General features: G+C 41.5%; 1 protein-coding gene across 1 annotated transcript in view; it reads right to left on the bottom strand.

The window, feature by feature from the left end:
- RAP1GAP2 (RAP1 GTPase activating protein 2) overlaps positions 1-25,359 on the bottom strand; it is a 156,659-nt gene that overhangs the window by 111,565 nt on the left and 19,735 nt on the right. Inside the window, exon 2 of the mRNA XM_015822663.1 lies at positions 24,157-24,241. Coding sequence (XP_015678149.1) covers positions 24,157-24,241 — 85 coding nt within the window. The remainder of the gene's footprint in view (positions 1-24,156; positions 24,242-25,359) is intronic.

Raw genomic sequence — 25,359 nt, forward strand, 5'->3', positions numbered from 1 at the left:
GAGGAGGAGGAGGAGGAGGAGGAGGAGGAGGAGGAGGAGGAGGAGCGAATGACCAGCGGCAAGATGGATGAACTATGATAGTGGTGATGGATGCCGCATTGGGAGATGTGAAGGTCATGCAGAAAATCTATCTGCTTGCTAAGAGTCGACAATGTCCTGATGGCATGTAATCAAAAAGCTAGGAACCAGGAAGCTGTGAGTTTGTCCTGCCTTAGGCACAAAGCCAGCTGGGTGACCTTGGGCATGTCCTTCTCTCTCAACCCTGGGAAGAAGACAAGGGCAAACCACTTCCACAAAAGTTGTCAAGAAAGCAGCAGGGACCCTTCCCTGTAGTTGTCAAAAGTCATAACTACCTTGAGGGTCAAACAGAAATAAAAGCTTAACTGATGCAGATATGACGAGGGGTGGGGTGTGTGATGCTGCCAGGGGACATTTGGTCCATGGTTACATGTGAGTGCAGGAAGCCTGTGTGGAAGGTGTTTGCTTGCACTCCTTGACCGCAACTCATTGAAATGCATTATTTCCGTGGAAGGGATGTGATCTCTTTGACAGAAAAAGGAAGGGCGGGAGGAAACCTTCCCTAACCCCTCTCTAGGTGGCGTCTGGTTTTATAACCCTCAATTATATGCCCTTTTGTGTGGTTTCTTCCATATGCCGAAAAGATCACAACCCCCTCCCCCATTTTTTTTTTCTTGCAAGCGGGCGTTTCCAAACTCAGATGAATTCCCTATGAAAGAATTTAGCTTCAATTTTGTCATTGTTTCTATATTGCTGATTTTGGGAACCTGGGGAAGGGAGGTTTTCATTATCTAAGCAAAAAAAGCATCGTCACATATGATACTAAGAAGGGTTACGTGCAAAAAAGAAAAAAATGTAAAGGTAGGGAAGGGGAGGGGAGGGGAAACCCTAATCCCCTCCCTTCCTCCCTCCCTTCCTTACTTGCTTTTCCTTCCTTCCTTGCTGTTCCTTCCTTCCTTCCTTCCTTCTTTCCTCTCTTTTTCTTCTTTCTTTCTTTCTTTCTTTCTTTCATTTAATTTGTATGCCTGCCATCTCACAATCCAAAGTGACTTTGGGCAGCTTACAATGTCAGAAAAGCATAACTATATAGGTAGTCCTCGATTTATGACGTTCATTTAGTCACCGCTCAAAGTTACAACGGCACTGACAAAAGTGACTTATGTCCATTTCTCATACTGCAGCATCCTGAGGATCACATGATCAAAAATCGCCTGCTTGACGACTGACACACATTTATGACAGTCGCAGTGTCCCGGCGTCATGTGACGATCCCCTTTTGTGACCTCCTCACAAGCAAAGTCAATGGGGAAGCCAGAATCACTTAACAACCATGTTACTAATTTAACAACTGCAGCGTTTCATTTAACAACGATGGCAAAAAAAAAAGGTTGCCGCATGAGGGAAAATTCACTTAACAAGTGTCTCACTTAGCAACAGAAGTTTTGGACTCAATTGTGGTCGTTAAGTCGAGGACTACCTATCATTCTTAATAACCTCCATCTCTGGAGAATCAGGAAGGGCCAAGCTGTGTACTGTGTACTGCTGTGCGTGTACTGTGTACTTTCACTGTGTTCCACTAGATCAGGGGTTTTCAACCTTTTCACCCATTTTACCACTTTTAGGATATGGCAACATCCGAGTACCACCAGTCGCCTAGCAAGGTGTCAAAAACTTGACCCCCCCCCCCAAAAAAGGAAAAAAGTGATAAAGTACTGGTAGTCCTTGACTTACAACAGTTCGCTTTAGTGACTGTTTGAAGTTACAATGGCACTGAAAAAAGTGCCCCCCAAGGCACAGCCGAGCAAGACACCTGCCTGCCCGCCTGGTGGCGCTCTCATTCCCCTCCCCTGCTACCACTTTTCTAGGATGGTCGCGTACCACCTGCCAGGTGCCAATGTACCACAGGTGGTACCCGTACCACTGGTTGAAAAGCCCTGCACTAGATCATTTCAATCTGTAATGCAGCGCGATTGTGAATAAAACACACCCAGAAAAAGCATCAGCAAGAGAACAGAAGGCTGGGACAAGCTAGCTAAGGAGAAGGCAATGCCATTCTCTCACTGCCCTGGCTGTTTATATTTTAACCCCTCCTTGGTCGTTGTTGCCATCTTCCCCAACACCACCATCCCCAGAAGCAGCTTCTCCTCAGCAGCTGGTTCCATTCAGCTCTCTTCAAGTGCCACAAACAGAGAACAGCCTGCCTTGCTGTCTGGGTCTCAGTGCTATTGCAATCATCAAATCGTTTCCTTTTAATAAATAAATAAATAAAAAGGTTACGTCTTCCAAACTTTTCATGAGATCAACGGGGTGCTGGCGCCCTTTGCTTTCTTTCCACTCAGAATCATTTTAAGGCCAGACCACTTTGATCAGCCAGAGCTATTTTGGTTAATGAAATGGCCAGGTCAGTGGAGCAAAAAAGTCCTATCAGGCATTAGATGAGCTCTAAGCAGTCTTGCAGCTCTAACACACACACACACATACACACACACTCATATAAGCTCATACACACCGCCCTTTAAAAAAAAAGGTAAAGGAATCCCTGCGGATTTTACTCCGCTAGTCGTTGCCGACTATAAGGGGCGGGGCTCATCTCTGTTTCTAGGCCACTGAGCCAAACGTCCAAAGACATTTCCGCAGTCATGCGGCCAGCATGACGTCACAGAACGTTGTTACCTTCCCACCAAAGGGGTACCTATTTATCTACTCGCTTTTGCATGCTTTCAAACTGCTAGGTTAGCAGGAGCTGGAGCAAAGACGGGAGCTCGCCCCGTCACATGCCACTTGGGTCTCGAACCTGGTCTGTCAGGTTCACCACCCTGTAATATTAAAAAAGAGAAATTTGGGGCCTTTCTACTGCTAAAATAGGTTGTTTGTTTATTTGTTTGTTTGTTTGTTTGTTTGTTTGTTTGTCTCAGCCTCAACCTGCCTTTATTTTTTTTATTTTTTACAACTGACTCAAGGAAGTGAACATATCCTCCCATTTTCCCCACCACAACAACTCTGTGAGGTGAGTTGGGCTGAGAGAGAGAGTGGCTGGCCCAAGGTCACCCAGATGGCTGTCATGGCCAAGGCGGGGCTTACATTCACACACTCCTGCTTTCTAGCCTAAAAAGACTTTGCAAAGTATTGACAAAAGAGTTGTAGTTTGTAGTTCAGGGTTGAACTGAGGAGTCCTTGGTGCTCTCTGAGCTTGGTGGTTTTCTTGCAGATGTTTCATTACCAAACTAGGTAACATCATCAGTACAGTAGCACTGAGGATGTTGCCTGGTTTGGTAATGAAATGTCTGCTGGGAAAGAGAGCACCAAGGACCCCATTTTGCAAAGAGTTAACCTACTGCACAGAGAGCTCTTCTCTGCCTTGCCCAGAAAGAGAAGTCCAGCAGAAAGAGAAGTTCCACCTTACAAGACAGTGGGGTACAGGGTGTCCCTTGATTTCAAAACATCCCCAGTATTCTCATTCTGGATTTCCAAGGTTGCATCTTGAACTTCTGAGGTTTATCTCCAGAGATTCCTGAGACAAAGTATAGAGATATCTGGCAAAAGCCATTATCATCTGATTAATGTGATTAATTTTGCTCTTAGTTTTCCCGCTTAATGAATTACAGCCCTCATCTCTGGAGAAACGAAGATGCTCAGTGTGAGTCAAGCATGGCTGTTCGGCTTGCCAAAGGTCCTTGGCTGCGTTCACACAACAGACGTTTGAAAGATGGCGGAGAGCTTGAGAAAAGAAGGGAAGAGAATACAAACAAGCAAGAGACAGAAAGCAAATTAATGGGCATAAACGACACCTTAACCTGGTTTGAGTTAAATCTAGGAAGAAGCACTGCAAATACTACAGAGACTCCATCTTAATGAATTCACTATAAATCAGTGTTTTTCAGACTTGGCAACTTTAAGGAGCCCTGGTGGTGCAGTGGCTAGAATGCAGTATTGCAGGTTAACTCTGCCCACAGCTTGAAGTTCAATCCTGACGGGGCTCAAGGTTAACTCACCCTTCCATCCTTCCGAGGTCAGTAAAACGAGAAGCCAGATTATTGGGGGCAATATGCTGACATTGTAAAGCACTAGTGGGGCAGTATACACAATAAATCTAAATGCTATTGCTATTGCTATTTTTAAGATGTGTGGACTTTTTTTTCTTTTTACAATCCTGTAATCCTTTGCTTTGTGATGGGGTTGGGGCGACTGAGCATTTTCCGGCTGGATGCCCTTCCTGACGCCTATGCGGCGTTCACAGGAGATATTTTCTCTTTGCACACTGACAGAGAAACATCTGTCACTGCCTAGGATTGAACTCTCAACGTTCCGAGTGGGAGGCGAGAGTCTTCACCTCTAGGCCACCGTGCCGCTCAGAACTCCAGAGTTCCCCAGGCAGCTTTTCCAGTCCCGAAATGAGGAAAACAGTTTCCCATTTCTTCTTAGCTTCTTCCACCTTTCCAATTACTCACTTGTATTAGCTAGGCTAAGAAATAGCCAGGTAAGTAATCCTAATATTTGAGCAGGGATTTGAACTGATATTTTTGGCATCTCACCCGCTCATGTCAACCAAGAGGTGTGACCAACCAATGAAGCTTCTGTATATATAGATCAGTAACCTTATCTGCGAAATGAGTATATTAGCAAACTGTCCCATCCAATAAACACAGCGAGGTGATAAGGGAAAAAAAATGTTTGAGGATGTTGGCTCTGAATCCAAGCTCGTAAGAAAAACAGCTTATTGTTGAAAATCCAGGGCAAAAATCACCTGCAGATGCCCCTGTGCGAATGGAAAATGGGTCAGCCGTGGAGATCTTCTAGAAATTCCTCCTGCAGGTATGAAAAGAGGAGGCCAGATCTAGAACCTCTATTGACCTTGCTGAATAGGCTGAGTTTCCACCCTTTTTTTTTCCATTGCTGCTCAACGATATGGGTAGTCCTCGACGTACGACCACAACTGAGCCCAAAATTCCTGTTGCTAAGCCAGATAGTTGTTAAGCGAGTTTTGCACCACTTGATGATCTTTCTTGCCACAGTTGTTAAGTGAAATACTGCATTTGTCAATAGTACTTAGCAATAGCACTTAGACTTATATACCGCTTCACAGTGCTTTACAGCCCTCCCTAAGCGGTTTACAGAGTCAGCATCTTGCCCCCAGCAATCTGGGCCCTCATTTTACCGACCTCGGAAAGATGGAAGGCTGAGACAACCTGGAGCTAGTGAGAATCGAACTGCCAAAATGCTGGCAGCCAGCAGTCAGCAGAAGGAGCGTGCAGTACTGCATTCTAACCACTGCGCCACCATGGCTCTTTTATTGTAGCAATAGCTACAATAGCAATAGCACTTTTACTTATAGATGCTTTACAGCCCTCTCTAAGCAGTTTACAAAGTCAGCATCTTGCCTCCAGCAATCTGGGTCCTCATTTTACCAACCTTGGAAGGATGGAAAGCTGAGTCAATCTTGAGCTGATCAGAATTGAACTGCTGAACTGCTGGCAGCCGGCAGTCAGCAGAGGTAGCCTGCGGTACTGCATTCTAACCACTGCGCCACCACGGCTCTTAAGTCAGTGACATAGTTCAGTGATGGCGAACCTTTTAGAGACTGAGTGCCCAAACTGCAACCCAAAACCCACTTATGCATCGTCGAGTGCAGGGTGGGTGTGGCCCATTGGCTGGGTGTGGCCCATTGGGTGGGCATGGCCCATTGGGTGGGCGTGGCTGCGGTGGTAACGGCAGACTGGGTGGGACTAAAAAGTTCAATCAATCAATTTCAACTTTGCAAGATCTTTTTTTTCCCCCGTGAGAAGTTGAAATTGACTGATTGATCGAACCTTTTTTTTTTTGCACACGGCAGTGGAGGCCTAAAGCGAAAAAGTTTTATAAAACCCAGCTGAAGGCCTAGGACTGGGGCGATGGTGCGCGTGCCCACAGAGAGGGCTCTGAGTGCCGCCTCTGGCACCCGTGCCATAGGTTCGCCACCACTGACATAGTTGTTAAGTGAATCTGGCTTCTCCATTGACTTTGCTTGTCAGTAGGTTGCAAAAGCTTGCTCTTTCTGCTATGTATCCAAGACAGACAGTAATTAATATTTATATGTATTTATAAGTAAGGGTATAGGTATACAGATATGTATATATATAACATGTCTATATGTGTGTTATGTACGTGTACACTTTTGAGAGTGGGCACCACAATTTCATTTTTAATGTGTGCCAGTGTGCCCACCTGACAATAAAGGTTATCTTAACTTAAAAAGGTGATCGTATGAGCCCGGGAAACTGCAACCATCATAAATATGAACTAGCTGCCGAGCAACTGAATTTTGATCACATGACCATGGGGATGCTGCAATGGTCGTAAGTGTGATGAACAGTCATAAGCCACTTTTTCCAGTGCTGTTGTAACTTCGAACGGTCACTAAATGAATGGTTTTAAGTCAAGGACTATCTGTCGATTGGAGGCATTAAAGCTGAACTTGGTCAGCTATGAACAAGTTGCAACCTAGAGAGACATGAACAGAGATGCCTTCTGGGACACCTGGTTTCTTCTCTGCCCCCTTTTGCCCTCTGGGAGTTGGCAGACCTGTTTTCAAAGAAACCACCAAGTCAGGGCATTGTGCCCAAAATTAGGATAAAGTGATTAAGAATCCCCAAGAAAACAAGAAACGGTTGACAAAAATGACAGGCTACACCTTGCCAGGATTATTTGATCCTTTTGCAGACTGACAATATGGGCTCATTATGAACCCAACTATTTATTTTGTGGCAAAACAGAAAGAAAGGCTGGAGGTATCTAACCACCACTTGGATTTCAACAGAAGCAGGCAAAATGCCACTTTGCAACCAGACTGGGCTTTGCTAACTGTTGCTATGCTTTTTCTTTTTTCTTTTCTTTCTTTCTTTCTTTCTTTCTTTCTTTCTTTCTTTCTTTCTTTCTCTCTCTCTCTCTCTCTCTCTTTCTTCTCTCTCTCTTTCTTTCTTTCTTTCTTTCTCTCCCTTCCCTTCTTCCCTTTCCTTTCCTTCCCTTCCCTTTCCTTTCCTTTTCTTCCCTTCCCTTCCCTTCCCTCTTTGTTTCTCTTTCTCTACTTTCTGTAGAAGCCCTTGTTAAAGCATTGTTTCTCAAACTTGGCATGTGTTTAAGACATATGGATTTCAGCTCCCAGAATTCCCCATTTTGCATGTCTCAAAGTTGCCAAAACTGAGAAATACTGTCTTAGAGGTTTTTCTTTGCACAATTCCAGGAGGTAAGCCTCTTCCCAAATCAAGCCTTTGACAGTGTTCCACTGTGTACTTGTTATTGTATTCTATTACTTGTTGCTAATGATTTTGTGAAAAAAATAATCATTTGCTCTTGTGAACAACATTTCCTAACACAGCTACTGCAGACCTTTCATTTAGCAAACAATTATGGCAAAATGGTATTTCTTATACTCAAATCTATCCAAATGGTATGTGTAAATTACCAAGAAAGTGTCTTTACTTCTTTGATAAAAAGTATACACACAAACACACACACACACACAAACACACAAACACACACACACACTATTCTGACAGTTTTTATATGCCCCTTCCTGCAGCCCCATTGAGGGACAGCTGCTGATAGCTCCTCAAGCTAATTCATTGTATATAGTCCACTAAAATGCAACAATCCATAAGTTCAGTTCCCAATAGAGGATTTGAATCCTCCAGCTTTGGCTATGTATATTTGATGATTCCCAATAAGTATGCAACTGTTCATGTGCTGCCTCCTGGTGGACACTTTAGCTGATTACACTCAAGGGTACAGTAATGTAAATAGCAAATGGGATTTTAAATATAGGTAGTCCTCAACTTACAACTGTTTGTTTAGTGTCCATTCAAAGTTGCAATAGACTGAAAAAAGTGACTTATGACTGGTTCTCACACTTAAGTCTGTTGCAGCCTCTCTATGGTCATGTGATCAAAATTTGGGCATTTGGCAACCAGTTTCCAGTTTAAAAAAGACCCATTGAGATGAATGGATTTACCAATCACCACGTTTGGTTAACAACCATGTTTTTGCTTAATGATCACCAAAAGAAGAAGACTGGAAAATTACTTTCAGTCCCATCAATTCTTTGACTTACAACCACAATGACTTACAATCATAATTCCAGGTTTAATTATGGTTGTAAGGGGGACTATCTTATGGAAATGTTTATAACGGGATACGGGGTACTCAAAGGTCTGGGGTTTTTTTCCAAAGGTCAACTGGACTTTCTTATTTTTTTTCCTTTGAAAACATTTCACTTCTCATCCATGAACCTCAGCTCTTTACTTCAAATCCAGCTTCTTGGGTGAGAATTGATATATTTTCAAAGACAAAAACCAAGAAAGTCCAGTTGCCTTTTGGAAAAAGCCCCTTTGGGACAACTGTGACCTAGATGGTTGAGAATCTCCATAGATGTCATTGGGGGCAATTGCTCTTGGCCCAGTCAAACTCTTGGAATTATTACCGTCAAGTTAAAATTTTGAAAAAGTACCGTACAAAATGTACTTCCAGAGGAAAAAAGTATAATAATTATTATTATTGTCATGACTGCTGTTGTTTACCACTTTCCCATATGGATGCTAGCACTAATCCCTTTGTATTACAACAGAAAGCATATTGGCAATTGTGCTGTATCATGTTCCAATATCATCTTCAAGGCTAGGGAACGATAACTAGATTGAAAAGAAATCATTAAGCATAGAAAAAAAGAGATAAAAGAAAAAAAATTCTACAGCTTCCAGGGTTTCCAGCTGTTACCCCCCCCCCCTTCTTCCCTCCTCCCCCCACCCCCCACAACATACAAACACCTTTTTAAAGGCAGCATTATTAGCCTGCCTGGGAAAATGAGATCACTGCAGCTGAAGAAAACGTACCATTGATCTCCCAATCTGGAGACTTCACTAAAACAAAATTGCATTAATCCATCTTGGTGGCTTTAAATTACCAAAGTTCGGTATTATTCTTACGGGATAAAAAGTGACTGATGCCTCGCTCTTCACTGTATCTGTAATTTGTTTTCTTGGCATAAACGTGCTGGAACAGAGTGGGGAAAGGACTCTGGACAAGAACAGAGCATATCAGAGGGTTTTTTTTTCCCCAGAGCCTCTGATTGATCCATGTCAATGTCTCCCATCCTCTTTGATGGAGCTGACCTTAACTTTTTGAAACCAGGTGGTGTGAGATACATGCAGCCGTGGCCCCGGAGCTTCCCCACCTCCCTGTATTTAGATGATTCCAATTGAAGAGATTTGTCGCTCAGGACTGAACTGTGGGCTCGTTGATGCTCTCTGAGCTTGGTGGTTTTCTTGCAGATGTTTCATGACCTACCTATTTCCAAACAGAAGACTATGAAAGCGCATCCATAAACACCAACTAGCAGTCAGAAGACAGGTTGAAAGCTCCCTTATTTCGCAACACATGGACAGACGTAAACATAGTTTCAACGAGGGGGGACATGATAGCAGTGTTCCAATATCTCAGGGGCTGCCACAAAGAAGAGGGAGTCAAGCTATTTTCCAAAGCGCCTGAAGGCAGGACAAGAAGCAACTGGTGGAAACTAATCAAGGAGAGAAGCAACTTAGAACTAAGGAGAAACTTCCTGACAGTTAGAACAATTAACCAGTGGAACAACCTGCCTCCAGAAGAGGTGAATGCTCCAACACTGGAAGTTTTTAAGAAGAGACTGGACAGCCATTTGTCTGAAATGGTATAGGGTTTCCTGCCTGAGCAGGGGGTTGGACTAGATGACCTCCAAGGTCCCTTCCAACTTTTATTATTATTATTATTATTATTATTATTATTATTATTATTATTATTATTATTATTATTATTATTATTATTATCATCATTATCATCATTATCATTATTATCATTATTATTATTATTATTAACTGATCTAGAAGACATGGGTAGCAGATACAATCTAACAATCACTGGGACTTGAAGCAATAAAAGGGGATTGATAATTACTTCTGGGTAGCGTTACCACATATCTGAATAGGCAAAGGAGGACGTGGAGAATTGGAAAAGAGGATAAATGAGGGGGATGGAGGACAAACTAACCATTTTATTTTCATGGCATCCACAACAAAAGATGCAGCAAAAATGTTCTTATACTTACTGGTATATGAATTTCTTTTTTCCAGCATCAGAAAGACTATCTTTTTAATCACCGTATTTTTCCAGCAAATCTTCATTTTCAAGAACATATGCTAGCGATAATATCAAGACAACACACTTTTCAAATTTCACCATAGAAATATATGAGAAATCATGTGATCCACAGATTACAGAGATCAGAGATCTGAAGGGGCTGGATTGAAGCCGAATCAGGAAATAAATGAATTAAAGGAAATACAGGCTGTCAAGTCTGTCCCTGAACAGGGAAAAGAAAGAAGCACACAATTTACAAGGTCGGAATAACCAGACGTTTTAATGAGCAATGTTGTAAAAACAGTCCCTTCCCTTCCCTTCCAAAACAACAAGACGCTCAAAACGCTGGACAATATTTTAAGGCTATACGTTTTAAGGCTATATCTGCAGGACAGATAATATGAGAATCACATTGGTCTAGTCTAGTGGTTAAGGCACCAAGCTAGAAAACCGGAGACGGTGAGTTCTAGTCTTGCCTTAACCATGAAAATCTGATTGGGTGATTTTGGGGCAATCACCAGGAGACAATGAATTTGATTCCCACTTTAGGCATGAAAGTTATCTGGGTGACTTTGGCAGTCCCTCTCTGTTAGTCCAACTCACCTCACAGGATTGTTGTTGTGAGGAAAATAGGAAGAGGAAGATGTGTTGGACATGTTCGCCACCTTGAGTTATTTATGAAAATAATAAAGATGTCATGTGTCTGATTAATGAAACACTTAAAAGGACTTTCAGGCATATTTTCTCCTAAAAGCATTTATTAAGGTTACAGAGACGTCAGTACAGCATGGTGGAAATGCTTAGGTCTGCTTCTCTTCCATTACGCATATACATTCCAAGCATTTCCCACTCCCTTATTGTAGGGTCATGGTTCACATCTTCCAATCAACTTGGAAGATGTGATTTACTTCAGGTTTCTTTCTCCCGGGCTATCCTTATGCTCCTCCCTCTTTCCCAGTTGCTGGTTTAACTATATAAATACCAGACAGTTCTGCACATTGTCAAAGCAAGAATATACAGTATTTGCAGCGTTGACAAAAGATGAGAAATATATGATGTTTCAGTGACAATGAGTGCACCATTGGGGGACTTGAATAAATAGGTTAGGGCAGACCTGGGCATTTTACAGTCCCCAGGCCACATCTGGCTAGCCCGGTCTGACCATGTGAGGTTAACTGAAAATTAAAAATCAAATGTAAATAAGTGCTCCACAGGGGGTGGGAGAAGAACCGAGTCAGGTCCAACTCTTTCAGTCAGCTGGCGTCCTCATTTGCCCCCCCCCTTGGAAAAACTAATTGCCCACCCTTGAGTTAGGCACTCTTATTTTCTTTATTTATCGTATGGCACGTTCACATCCTATTTCAGTAAAAAGGAACACAGGGTAAAATACAAAACAGAAAATATAAACCCTGAAATCTTAACAGGAAAATTAGAAACGTATATCTAAGTTGCCAATATAATTTTTCACTTCAGTGGTCGCAGCCAGGAAATCAGCAAAATCTCCATTATAGGCTCTATTTTGGCAGTCTAACACTGTACATTGGATAGTTTGTTTTTCCGCCCCACGGTCACAATTCAGTGATGGTATTTTGCCCCATTTATAGAGGGCATCTGATCTGGGCATCTACTATAACCAGTGCAAATTCGGTTCAATGTTATCCATATCGCACAGGGCTGCTCAAATAGCAATAGCATTTAGACATATATACTGCTTCATAGTTCTTTACAGCGCTTTCTAAGCAATTTACAGAGTCAGCATCTTGCCCCCAACAATCGGAAAGAGGGAAGGCTGACTGAGTCAATCTTGAGCTAGTCAGCATCAAACTCCTGGCAGTGGGCAGAGTCAGCCTGCAATATTGCATTCTAACCACTGTGCCATCCAGGCTCCATATCCAGGTGTTTTTTTCAAGATGATGGGTTAGGGACAAATAGTCATGAAGAAAATCTACCTACAGCAGGGGTGGGGAACTATGGCCCTTTTATGACTTGTGGACTTCAACTCCCAGAATTCCTGAGCCAGCCGGCTCAGGAATTCTGGGAGTTGAAGTCCACAAGTCATACAAGGGCCATAGTTCCCCACCTCTGATCTACAGGGTCGCTAGGAGTCAATAATAAGTTGATAGCACATAATCAGTTAATAAGTGGAAGAGAACCGCCATCTTATCTTTTACCTCAGCTATCAATATGTCTTGGTTAGGCCTGAATGCATTTTTTATGCATTTTAGGGGTAATTTTGAGCTGAGAGAGGCACTGCGAAATCTGAAAGACTGGGCAATTGAAAGGGTAATGATATTTCACATAGCAGATTAGTTTGCAGATATTTGATGCACTTCAGAACATTGAATCAAGGAAATCTTCAAGTACCCCTACCTGAAAGCCAGCCATGGACAAATTAAATTTTCTCCCACTTTTCATCTTCACGTTATTGACCTGGAGGTCTTTTCACTGAATATTCGCCAACTGTAGGAAGAACCCACTCAATCTCCTTTGAAAACTGACTTTACTACATTATTCTGTAAATTGAAGAACCAATGTGACCCTCCACCAGTAACTAAGCTACATTTTCCAACATTTTTCACAATGGGCAATGCAATTTCTTTTTTTAAGTCAAGATCATCCTCCATCAATGTTTGCATATAAGGGAAGTCTTTGCATATAAGTAATAATTCCCTTGATTCGGGGAACTCCAGAAATGGGGCAAGATAGATAAAAAGAAATAATAAATGGTATAGGATGTAGTATAATAATAAATGTATTAGAAATAATAAATGGTATAGGGTCTCCTGCTTGAGCAGGGGTTGAACTAGGAAACCTCCAAGGTCCCTTCCAGCTCTATTTTGAATTAAATAGAATCAACGTATTTTCTATAAATCAATTTTTAAAATACATAGGTGGCGGATTACATCCAACCCCCAGTTCTTTCTCTGTTCCCTTTGCCAAAATAAATTTCCAAATTTAGCAACAAACAACCAAATTTAACCAATTTTGTTGAAAATAATTGTGGTAAGTCCATCCCTTTTCAAAAATAAGGGATACAAACCCAGTAATTCTACTTTCTCTTCTAACAATACAGGTAGTCCTCAACTTATGAGCACAATTGAGCCCAACATTTCTGTCGTTAAGCAAGACAGTTGTTAAATGAGTTTTACCCCATTTTATGAAGTTTATTGCTACATTTGTTAAGTGAATCACTGCAGTTGTTTTTTTTTGTTTTTTTTTTTATAAACAAACTTTATTGATTTTTTTTTCCCCCGAAATAAACAAACATACAATTATGGCATAAGTCAATAATACAATTAATAAAAAAAACAAACTAAAAAAACCTCCCATTCTAAGATGCTCAGTAGCCTCACAGGAACACATTCCCTCTCTTCAACCTACTTCCCTCCTTCCTTCTACCTCCTTCCCTNTTTCCCATATGGATGCTAGCACTAATCCCTTTGTATTACAACAGAAAGCATATTGGCAATTGTGCTGTATCATGTTCCAATATCATCTTCAAGGCTAGGGAACGATAACTAGATTGAAAAGAAATCATTAAGCATAGAAAAAAAGAGATAAAAGAAAAAAAATTCTACAGCTTCCAGGGTTTCCAGCTGTTACCCCCCCTTCTTCCCTCCTCCCCCCACCCCACAACATACAAACACCTTTTTTAAGGCAACATTATCAGCCTGCCTGGGAAAATGAGATCATTGCAGCTGAAGAAAAAGTACCATTGATCTCCCAATCTGGAGACTTCACTAAAACAAAATTGCATTAATCCATCTTGGTGGCTTTAAATTACCAAAGTTCGGTATTATTCTTACGGGGATAAAAAGTGACTGATGCCTCACTCTTCACTGTATCTGTAATTTGTTTTCTTGGCATAAACGTGCTGGAACAGAATGGGGAAAGGACTCTGGACAAGAACAGAGCATATCAGAGGGGGTTTTTTCCCCCAGAGCCTCTGATTGATCCATGTCAATGTCTCCCATCCTCTTTGATGGAGCTGACCTTAACTTTTTGAAACCAGGTGGTGTGAGATACATGCAGCCGTGGCCCCGGAGCTTCCCCACCTCCCTGTATTTAGATGATTCCAATTGAAGAGATTTGTCGCTCAGGACTGAACTGTGGGCTCGTTGATGCTCTCTGAGCTTGGTGGTTTTCTTGCAGATGTTTCATGACCTACCTATTTCCAAACAGAAGACTACGAAAGCGCATCCATAAACACCAACTAGCAGTCAGAAGACAGGTTGAAAGCTCCCTTATTTCGCAACACATGGACAGATGTAAACATAGTTTCAACAAGGGGGGACATGATAGCAGTGTTCCAATATCTCAGGGGCTGCCACAAAGAAGAGGGAGTCAAGCTATTTTCCAAAGTGCCTGAAGGCAGGACAAGAAGCAATGGAGGGAAACTAATCAAGGAGAGAAGCAACCTAGAACTAAAGAGAAATTTCCTGACAGTTAGAACAATTAACCAGTGGAACAACCTGCCTCCAGAAGTGGTGAATGCTCCAACACTGGAAGTTTTTAAGAAGAGACTAGACAGCCATTTATCTGAAATGGTATAGGGTTTCCTGCCTGAGCAGGGGGTTGGACTAGATGACCTCCAAGGTCCCTTCCAACTTTTTTATTATTATTATTATTATTATTATTATTATTATTATTATTATTATTATTATTATTATTATTATTATTATTATTATTATTATTATTATTATTATTATTATTATTATTAACTGGGGAACTGTGAGCATCCTAGACCAAGCCAAGTCCAAAAATGCTAGGGAATTCCTGTAAGCCTGGCCATTCAGACAAAGCAACCATCAATAGGCACACACTGATGGAAAATCTGGGAGTTAAAGTCCACACATGTTAAAGTTGCCCACGTTGAGAAACTCTGATCTAGAAGACATGGGTAGCAGATACAATCTAACAATCACTGGGACTTGAAGCAATAAAAGGGGACTGATAGTTATTTCTGGGTAGCGTTACCACATATCTGAATAGGCAAAGAAGGACGTGGAGAATTGGAAAAGATGATAATTGGGTGGGGGGTAATGGAGGACAAACTAACCATTTTACTTTCATGGCATCCACAACAAAAGATGCAGCAAAAATGTTCTTATACTTACTGGTATATGAATTTCTTTTTTCCAGCATCAGAAAGACTATCTTTTTAATCACCGTATTTTTCCAGCAAATCTTCATTTTCAAGAACATATGCTAGCGATAATATCAAGACAACACACTTTTCAAATTTCACCATAGAAATATATGAGAAATCATGTGATCCACAGATTACAGAGATCAGAGATCTGAAGGGGCTGGATTGAAGCCGAATCAGGAAATAAATGAATTAAAGGAAATACAGGCTGTCAAGTCTGTCCCTGAACAGGGAAAAGAAAGAAGCACACAATTTACAAGGTCGGAATAACCAGACATTTTAATGAGCAATGTTGTAAAAACAGTCCCTTCCCTTCCAAAACAACAAGACGCTCAAAACGCTGGACAATATTTTAAGGCTATACGTTTTAAGGCTATACCTGCAGGACAGATAATATGAGAATCACATTGGTCTAGTCTAGTGGTTAAGGCACCAAGCTAGAAAACCGGAGACGGTGAGTTCTAGTCTTGCCTTAACCATGAAAATCTGATTGGGTGATTTTGGGCCAATCACCAGGAGACAATGAATTTGATTCCCACTTTAGGCATGAAAGTTAGCTGGGTGACTTTGGCAGTCCCTCTCTGTTAGTCCAACTCACCTCACAGGATTGTTGTTGTGAGGAAAATAGGAAGAGGAAGATGTGTTGGACATGTTCGCCACCTTGAGTTATTTATGAAAATAATAAAGATGTCATGTGTCTGATTAATGAAACACTTAAAAGGACTTTCAGGCATATTTTCTCCTAAAAGCATTTATTAAGGTTACAGAGACGTCAGTACAGCATGGTGGAAATGCTTAGGTCTGCTTCTCTTCCATTACGCATATACATTCCAAGCATTTCCCACTCCCTTATTGTAGGGTCATGGTTCACATCTTCCAATCAACTTGGAAGATGTGGTTTCTTTCTCCAGGGCTATCCTTATGCTCCTCCCTCTTTCCCAGTTGCTGGTTTAACTATATAAATACCAGACAGTTCTGCACATTGTCAAAGCAAGAATATACAGTATTTGCAGCGTTGACAAAAGATGAGAAATATATGATGTTTCAGTGACAATGAGTGCACCATTGGGGGACTTGAATAAATAGGTTAGGGCAGACCTGGGCATTTTACAGTCCCCAGGCCACATCTGGCTAGCCCGGTCTGACCATGTGAGGTTAACTGAAAATTAAAAATCAAATGTAAATAAGTGCTCCACAGGGGGTGGGAGAAGAACCGAGTCAGGTCCAACTCTTTCAGTCAGCTGGTGTCCTCATTTGCCCCCCCCTTGGAAAAACTAATTGCCCACCCTTGAGTTAGGCACTCTTATTTTCTTTATTTATCGTATGGCACGTTCACATCCTATTTCAGTAAAAAGGAACACAGGGTAAAATACAAAACAGAAAATATAAACCCTGAAATCTTAACAGGAAAATTAGAAACGTATATCTAAGTTGCCAATATAATTTTTCACTTCAGTGGTCGCAGCCAGGAAATCAGCAAAATCTCCATTAGAGGCTCTATTTTGGCAGTCTAACACTGTACATTGGATAGTTTGTTTTTCCGCCCCACGGTCACAATTCAGTGATGGTATTTTGCCCCATTTATAGAGGGCATCTGATCTGGGCATCTACTATAACCAGTGCAAATTCGGTTCAACGTTATCCATATCGCACAGGGCTGCTCAAATAGCAATAGCATTTAGACATATATACTGTTTCATAGTTCTTTACAGCGCTTTCTAAGCAATTTACAGAGTCAGCATCTTGCCCCCAACAATCGGAAAGAGGGAAGGCTGACTGAGTCAATCTTGAGCTAGTCAGGATCAAACTCCTGGCAGTGGGCAGAGTCAGCCTGCAATATTGCATTCTAACCACTGTGCCATCCAGGCTCCATATCCAGGTGTTTTTTTCAAGATGATGGGTTAGGGACAAATAGTCATGAAGAAAATCTACCTACGACAGGGGTGGGGAACTATGGCCCTTTTATGACTTGTGGACTTCAACTCCCAGAATTCCTGAGCCAGCCGGCTCAGGAATTCTGGGAGTTGAAGTCCACAAGTCATAAAAGGGCCATAGTTCCCCACCTCTGATCTACAGGGTCGCTAGGAGTCAATAATAAGTTGATAGCACATAATCAGTTAATAAGTGGAAGAGAACCGCCATCTTATCTTTTACCTCAGCTATCAATATGTCTTGGTTAGGCCTGAATGCATTTTTTATGCATTTTAGGGGTAATTTTGAGCTGAGAGAGGCACTGCGAAATCTGAAAGACTGGGCAATTGAAAGGGTAATGATATTTCACATAGCAGATTAGTTTGCAGATATTTGATGCACTTCAGAACATTGAATCAAGGAAATCTTCAAGTACCCCTACCTGAAAGCCAGCCATGGACAAATTAAATTTTCTCCCACTTTTCATCTTCACGTTATTGACCTGGAGGTCTTTTCACTGAATATTCTCCAACTGTAGGAAGAACCCACTCAATCTCCTTTGAAAACTGACTTTACTACATTATTCTGTAAATTGAAGAACCAATGTGACCCTCCACCAGTAACTAAGCTACATTTTCCAACATTTTTCACAATGGGCAATGCAATTTCTTTTTTTAAGTCAAGATCATCCTCCATCAATGTTTGCATATAAGGGAAGTCTTTGCATATAAGTAACAATTCCCTTGATTCAGGGAACTCCAGAAATGGGGCAAGATAGATAAAAAGAAATAATAAATGGTATAGGATGTAGTATAATAATAAATGTATTAGAAATAATAAATGGTATAGGGTCTCCTACTTGAGCAGGGGTTGAACTAGGAAACCTCCAAGGTCCCTTCCAGCTCTATTTTGAATTAAACAGAATCAACGTATTTTCTATAAATCAATTTTTAAAATACATAGGTGGCGGATTACATCCAACCCCCAGTTCTTTCTCTGTTCCCTTTGCCAAAATAAATTTCCAAATTTAGCAACAAACAACCAAATTTAACCAATTTTGTTGAAAATGTGGTAAGTCCATCCCTTTTCAAAAATAAGGGATACAAACCCAGTAATTCCACTTTCTCTTCTAACAATACAGGTAGTCCTCAACTTATGAGCACAATTGAGCCCAACATTTCTGTCGTTAAGCAAGACAGTTGTTAAATGAGTTTTACCCCATTTTATGAAGTTTATTGCTACATTTGTTAAGTGAATCACTGCAGTTGTTAAGTTGGTAACACACTGATTAAGTGAATCTAGTTTCCCCATTGACTTTGCTTGTCAGAAGGTCGCAAAAGGCGATCATAGTATGACCCTGGACACTGCAACGGTCATAAATACGACCCAGTTGCCAAGCTTCTGAATTTTGATCACATGACCATGGGGATGCTACAACGGTCTGCCTGTTTTACAAATGGACTGCCTGTTTTTATTTACTTGTTTAATTTATATCACTGCCCATCTCACCTAAGCAATCATGGTGGGTGGCTTACAATTAAAAATACAACAAAAAAGTCATGAAAATCAATTCAAGTCAATTAAAACAATTAATGTGTGGCAGAATACAATAAATCAGTAATAATGCGGCCTTAAGGTATGGTCCTTAGTAAGGCCACACCTGGAATGCTGCATCCAGTTTTGGTCACCACATTACAAAAAAGATGTTGAGACTTTAAAAAAAGTGCAGAGAAGAGCAAGTAAGATTATTAAAGGCCTGGAGACTAAAATATATGAAGAACAGCTGCAGGACTTGGGTATGGCCAATCTAGAGAAAAAAAAAGGATGAGGGGGGACAATGATAGTAGTATTCCAGTATTTGAGGAGCTACCACAAAGAGGAGGGGGTCAACTTATTTTCCAAAGCACCAGAAGGCAAGATAAGAAACAAAGGATGGAAACTAATCAAGGAGAGAAGCAACCTGAAATTAAGAAGAAACTTCCTAACAGTGAGGACAATTAACCAGTGGAAGAGCTTTCCCTCAGAAGTTGTAGTTACTTCATCACTGGAGGTTTTTAAGATGAGAATAGACAGTCACTTGTCTGAAATGGTATAGGTTCTCCTGCTTGAGCAGGGGGCTGGACTAGAAGACCTCCAAGGTCCTTTCCAACTCTATTCTGATTCTCAACCAACCAATAAATTTGATACCACCAGGTATGATGACAAAACTATGTTTTAAGAACCTGCCTTAGAAGGCCAGTACTGGTGGGGATCCTCTAAACAGAGTTTATAGCAGGTTCATAAACTTCAGGAAAGGGATAAAACACTGTTTTTCAAACTCTGCAACTTGAAGGTGTGTGGACTTCAACTCCCAGAATTCCCCAGCTAGCCATGGAATTCTGGAAGTTGAAGATCACACACCTGGAACTAAGGAGAAGTTTCCTAACAGTATGGACAATTAACCAGTGGAACAGCTTGCCTTCAGAAGTTGTGGGTGCTCCATCACTGGAGGTTTTTTAAGAAGAGACTGGACAGCTACTTGTCTGAAATGGTATAGGGCAGGGGTGGGGAACCTTGGCTCTTTTATGACTCGTGGACTTCAACTCCCAGAATTCCTGAGCCAGCCATGCTGGCTCAGGAATTCTGGGAGTTGAAGTCCACGAGTCATAAAAGAGCCAACGTTGCCTACCCCTGGTATAGGGTCTCCTGTTTGAGCAGGGGGGTTGGACTAGAAGACCTCCCAGGTCCCTTCCAGCTCTATTCTGAATGAAACTTTTAAGTTGCTAACCTTGAGAAACACTGGGATAAAAGAAGACTGCAGATGACAGAGGAAGAATCTGACATCACCCTCCATTCATGAAAAATGCTCTGCAATCCTCTTGGCCTTTCCAAAAAAATATGTCAAATAAAACTTCTCCTCTGCAGCAAAGGAGAATAGAAAAGTTGGAGGAAAAAGAATAAGCAGTATAATAGATATCCAGTTCTCTTCTCAAAGAAGACTGTTGATATGCCTCGTGGTTATTTTTCATTTTTTTCTTTTCTTGCCTATTTGGTCTGGCTCAGAAAACTCTTGAAATGAAATTTTAAGCAAAATACATTAAGGGACTACAATTTGACTGCCACTGGATATTGTTAACTGACCGGCTGGTTTCTTTTACGCTTGTTCTGATGTTGATACAGCCTTTCAAATGAGATATAATCGAGTTAATGTCATATTACATATTTATGCTTATTGTCTCTTGACTGCCTAGTGTACAAAGGACGCTAAGCACGGTCTCTTTGCTGGAAATGTGTCCGGCGAGTACAAATACGTAGATTTATGGATTATCTCTGGGGATGGTTTCTTTGGATTTGGCGTTAGCTTTGCAAATGGCATCGGGGGGGGGGGGGGCTCAGAAAAACAGGCCAAGCAAATAAATAAATAAGTGGGAAGCTAGTCTAAACATCTGGATGCAGACACTACGCAACGAGCTTCAGCTTCCCATATGGAGCTGAGGAAAAAAACAGACAGATGGTAACCCTATTTTCAATCAGGGCTCGGTGACAGCGTGGGGTATTTCCAGTTGCTAGGGAACAGCAGTATCTCTTCTTCCCCAGAACCAACAAGAAATGTTCTGTGTAGTCTTGGGCAGACAATACCATCTCGTGATTGTTTCTAGAGTCTGGGGGGCGGGGGGGAGAGGAGCTGGAAATATTTCAGACCTCGTTGTCTACAATTACACACACACAAACACCCAGTCAGCCTGTCAGTTCTACTAGAGGCCTGATCAATTTGCATCGGAAAGGAGGGGAAGTGATATTTTGAAGATGGTGGCTTGGTTTACCCACTTCCCATATTATAGGTAGTCCTTGAGTTACAACAGTTCATTCAGTGACCATTCGGAGTTACAACGGCACTGAAAAAAGTGACTTATGACTTACAACCGTTGCAGCATCCCCACGTTCACGTGATCAGAATTCAGACCCTTGGCAACCGGCTCAGATTTAGGATGGTTGCAGTGTCCAGTGATCACTTTTTTGCAACCTTCTGACAAGCAAAGAAGCCAGATTCACTTGACAACCATGCTACTAACTTAACAACTGCAGTTAAACAATTGTGGCAAGAAATACACTTAACTGTCTCACTTAGCAGCAAAAATTTGGGGCTCAGTTGTGGTCGTTAAGTTGAGGACTGCCTGGATATGTGGTTGCTTTTTTTTCCAAGGCTCTTCCACCTTAAACAAAATAATCCACTGTCGTTCAAACAAAATAAAAATGAAAGGACTCCATCAAAAGTACACGAGCCCAGTGGCTTTATGCTCAGATGCTCTCCAAAATGCAATCCTGTTGTTAAAATAATTTCTGCTAAATCCACTACTTATCTGCTCTGTCACACCCAAGATACCAGTGACCCAGCTCAAATGATCCTATTCTGGACAAATAGTGAGAAGATCAAAATCTCTTGAAAAGTCCATGATTTTAGGAAAGGGGGAAGGGAAGGGAAGGGAAGGGGAAGATGATCAGCAGTAAAGTGGATGGACTTGATTAGGGTGGCGATGGGTGCACCATTAAAAGATACGAAGGACCAGGCTGGGGACAGACCATAGCCTGAAGGTCTACCTATTTAGATGCTAAGTGTTGACATCAACATGATGGAACATAATACATAATACAAAAGTAATCTCTCTCTCTCTCTCTCTCTCTCTCTCTCTCTCTCTCTCTCTCTCTCTCTCTCTCTCTCCCTCCCTCCCTCCCTCCCTCCCTCCCTCCCTCTCTCCCCCTCCCTCTCTCTCTCTCTTTATGTGTTTGTGTGTATAGCTGCTACTCTAATTCGATACCTGCAGCTTAAAAATGGTCTCAATAGTCTAAACAAATTTTGGGATTCTATGATTACTAACATGACATGTGTTAACAGATTTTTTTTACATTTAATTCCCATATCATGAACATATGGATGAGGCCGATCTTACTATAAAGTAATACAGTGTAACCTTGGTACTCAACTGCTTTGAAACTCATTGAATTTGGTACTCAACACATTTTAATGTGAAAATTTTGTCCCAGTACTAATGGTTTGTTTGGTAGTCAACATGCAAGTTAGAATTTGTCGGTGTCGGCTGCCTTGTGACTCACTATATTATTCCTTATGGGGAAACTCTGTTTTGGTACTTATCATTTTTGGTACAGTACTTATCATTTTTGGTACTCACTGCACCTCCTGGAACCAATTAATGATGAGAACTGAGGTACTACTGTAAATAGCATTTCATCTGTCTGTCTGTCTGTCTGTCTGTCTGTCTGTCTGTCTGTCTGTCTGTCTGTCTGTCTGTCTGTCTATCTATCTATCTATCTATCTATCTTCTACCACCATTCTCCTTTGAGGTAGAGAAAGAGAAAGATTTAATTTGAAATTCACTATATAATCTACTTTCCACCTTTAAATTATTCAAATACCTTGATGATTCCTGGAAATTATCAGGAAGGAAACCAACTGGGGAAAAACATTGGTTTCTATGGCCAGAACTCTAAATTACAGGCAATAACTGCATATATTTATAAGTTTATAAACAAGTTTATTTTTAAGGTCCAAATTTTAGAACAGACTCAGTTATTCATTGCCACAATACACTAGGTTTGCTAACCCTGATGATTTTTAAAAGAGATTAGATTATTTTCTAGAAACAAGGATGTTTGCTATTATGAAAGGAATGTTGGGAATTTCCATGTCTAGAGGGAGCAACTTCTGAACTCCAGATCTATGAAACAACCCACCACACACAACAACTGACTATTGTTATCTTGACTGAAGAAGCAACTTACCCTAAACATCAGGTAGGTTACTGTTAAGAATGGAAGGTAATAGATTTGATTGTTTATATGGTAGACTTCTATTAATTCCAAGATGCACAGCTTAAGGTGACCCATCTGGGGTTTTTCAGAGCAAGGTGTTTAAACCATAAATTTGGACTGTTCTCCAGAGATCTACACATACTTTCATCCCCGATTACTGAGAACGATGGGCTATGTTAATGGAAGTTAGATGCACAATGATACTGGAGAGACATTTCCTGTCCCAGTTACTTTTCGATAATAATAACAACTCTAAAAAGGATGCAGATTATTGCAATGTACTTTGTATCAGCCAGTCTGGCCCTACCATTAGACAGAGTAGGGCAGCTATCCCAGGACACAAAAGCTGGGTGCTGTCAACTCTTCCTCAGCTGGCCCTTATGTTAAAAGCCTAAATTGGTCTAGATCCAGAGCAAAGCCATCTGCTTCCCTATCAGCTTGCCTGTTCTTTAAAATCCACTGAAAATTCTGTATCATGGAGTCATTGCTTCCTAGGATGAGAAATAGGGTATTCTTGATGGATAATCCACATTGTTGGAAAACCTGGAGTTTGGGTGACCCTCTGTTCCAACTTGTGAAGCCATTCAAGGAGGAGTCAAAATTGGCTTTGGTCTCACCAGGAGGTCCACAAGTCTTAAACTTGCCAAGTTTGGAGAGCCCTGGTCTAGTGCCACAATTGAACCCTTTTTCCTGGACCAGGAGACATTTGCTGACAGTCACTCACGTCTTGCATTATGCAGTGCAATCTACAAGGAGCTGCCCTTGAAGACTACCTGCAAACTTCAACAGATCCAGAATGAAGCATGCACTGTAACGGGGCCCATAGGTTTGCCCATGTAATATTTATTGAACAGTTTGCCTTTCTTCTACACCAGCTTTTCTCCTATTTCCCTGCCATATGAGGTTGGGACCTCTGAGCCATTCGAAGCAAGAGATTATCTTTGAGTTAAATAAATAAGTCCTCGGTGAGGGCGTGGACACAAATAGAAGATGGAGTCATTTCCCCTCCTTTGGAAAACGGCTCTAACAGAAATGCAGCCCCCATCCCACCTCCATAATGTGGAAGATAAAACAGGCAGAAGAAGACCTGCCACCACAAACCATAATCTATCCATTCCGTAGATCCTTACCTTCATACTTGGTGGGGCCGTGAAGGGTGGAGATAAGGGTCTCTCTGGAGTCGTTGCATCTGTGCTGTTCAGTGCCTCCTGTTTCCTGTAAAACAAGATATCTATCTTAGTTTAACTTAGTTTAGCTTAGATATTTATATATCTCAAGGAGAAAAGGGAAGGAGAAGGAGAAGGGAAGGGAGAAGAAGAGAAGAGAAGAGAAGAGAAGAGAAGAGAAGAGAAGAGAAGAGAAGAGAAGAGAAGAGAAGAGAAGAGAAGAGAAGAGAAGAGAAGAGAAGAGAAACTTTGAAAATGTTACACCAACGAAACTTCTCTACTTTTTGAAAAGAGCTGGAGGGGGGGGGTAGGGATTTGTAATACTTGTGATTTCACACCGAATCAAGGCTCTGCCCCATTACAATTACCCATAATAGCAGAGGAGGCCTTTTACCAGAACTTCAATTGAGCTCATCATACCTACTATGAAGGCTGCAGGTAAACTCCATTTGCAGGTAATTTCTAGCACCAGAGTAGCTGAGAGTGAGCTATATAGAGCTGGGTTTCTATGGTGACAGGATTGCAAAAGAGATCCTTCTCTCCCTCCTGTTCCTCTCCCCCCCCCCCCCAGAGCACACATACACAGAGTCGCGCACACACAGGCCTTGTCCCCGGTTCCTCCATCTGCTCTTATCTATTGACTCGGCAGTGTTTGCTCATATCTTTCTCTCCACCTAAAGAACACCGTGCATGCTTGAAGAGATCTAACGATGGTTATGCCAGGAATTGCCAAGGAGTTGCACCCAGGTTCCTCGTGGTCTGACAGAAATCACGAAGGAAAGATCAATCACGTGCAAGGGAGAAGTTGCAAAATGGGTAGAACAGGGAGTTATTCTCTCACATTCAGAGGTGAGGGCAGAAGAACGGAACAGGACAACAGGCATATTTTCCCTTCTGTATGTGTTACGTGGACATTAACCTCACAATATAAAAGCTACGAGTGGCGCAAGGAGGGATGGAGAGATACACGCTCAGCATTACAAGACGAAATAGAAAGACCTGCACATGGATTAGAGAACAAACAAAATTATACAATATCACCAAGAGAGTAAAAGAATTGAAATGGAAATGGGCTGGTCCCATAGCAAGAAGAATTAATGGCAGGTGGACCAAGGCAATCATAGAATGGATCCCCCTTGATCAAAAGCGTCCATGAAAGAGACCTAA

Source organism: Protobothrops mucrosquamatus, unplaced genomic scaffold (genome assembly GCF_001527695.2).
Source record: "Protobothrops mucrosquamatus isolate PMUCROS unplaced genomic scaffold, P.Mucros_1.0 scaffold1637, whole genome shotgun sequence".
NCBI classification, from domain to species: domain Eukaryota; kingdom Metazoa; phylum Chordata; class Lepidosauria; order Squamata; family Viperidae; genus Protobothrops; species Protobothrops mucrosquamatus.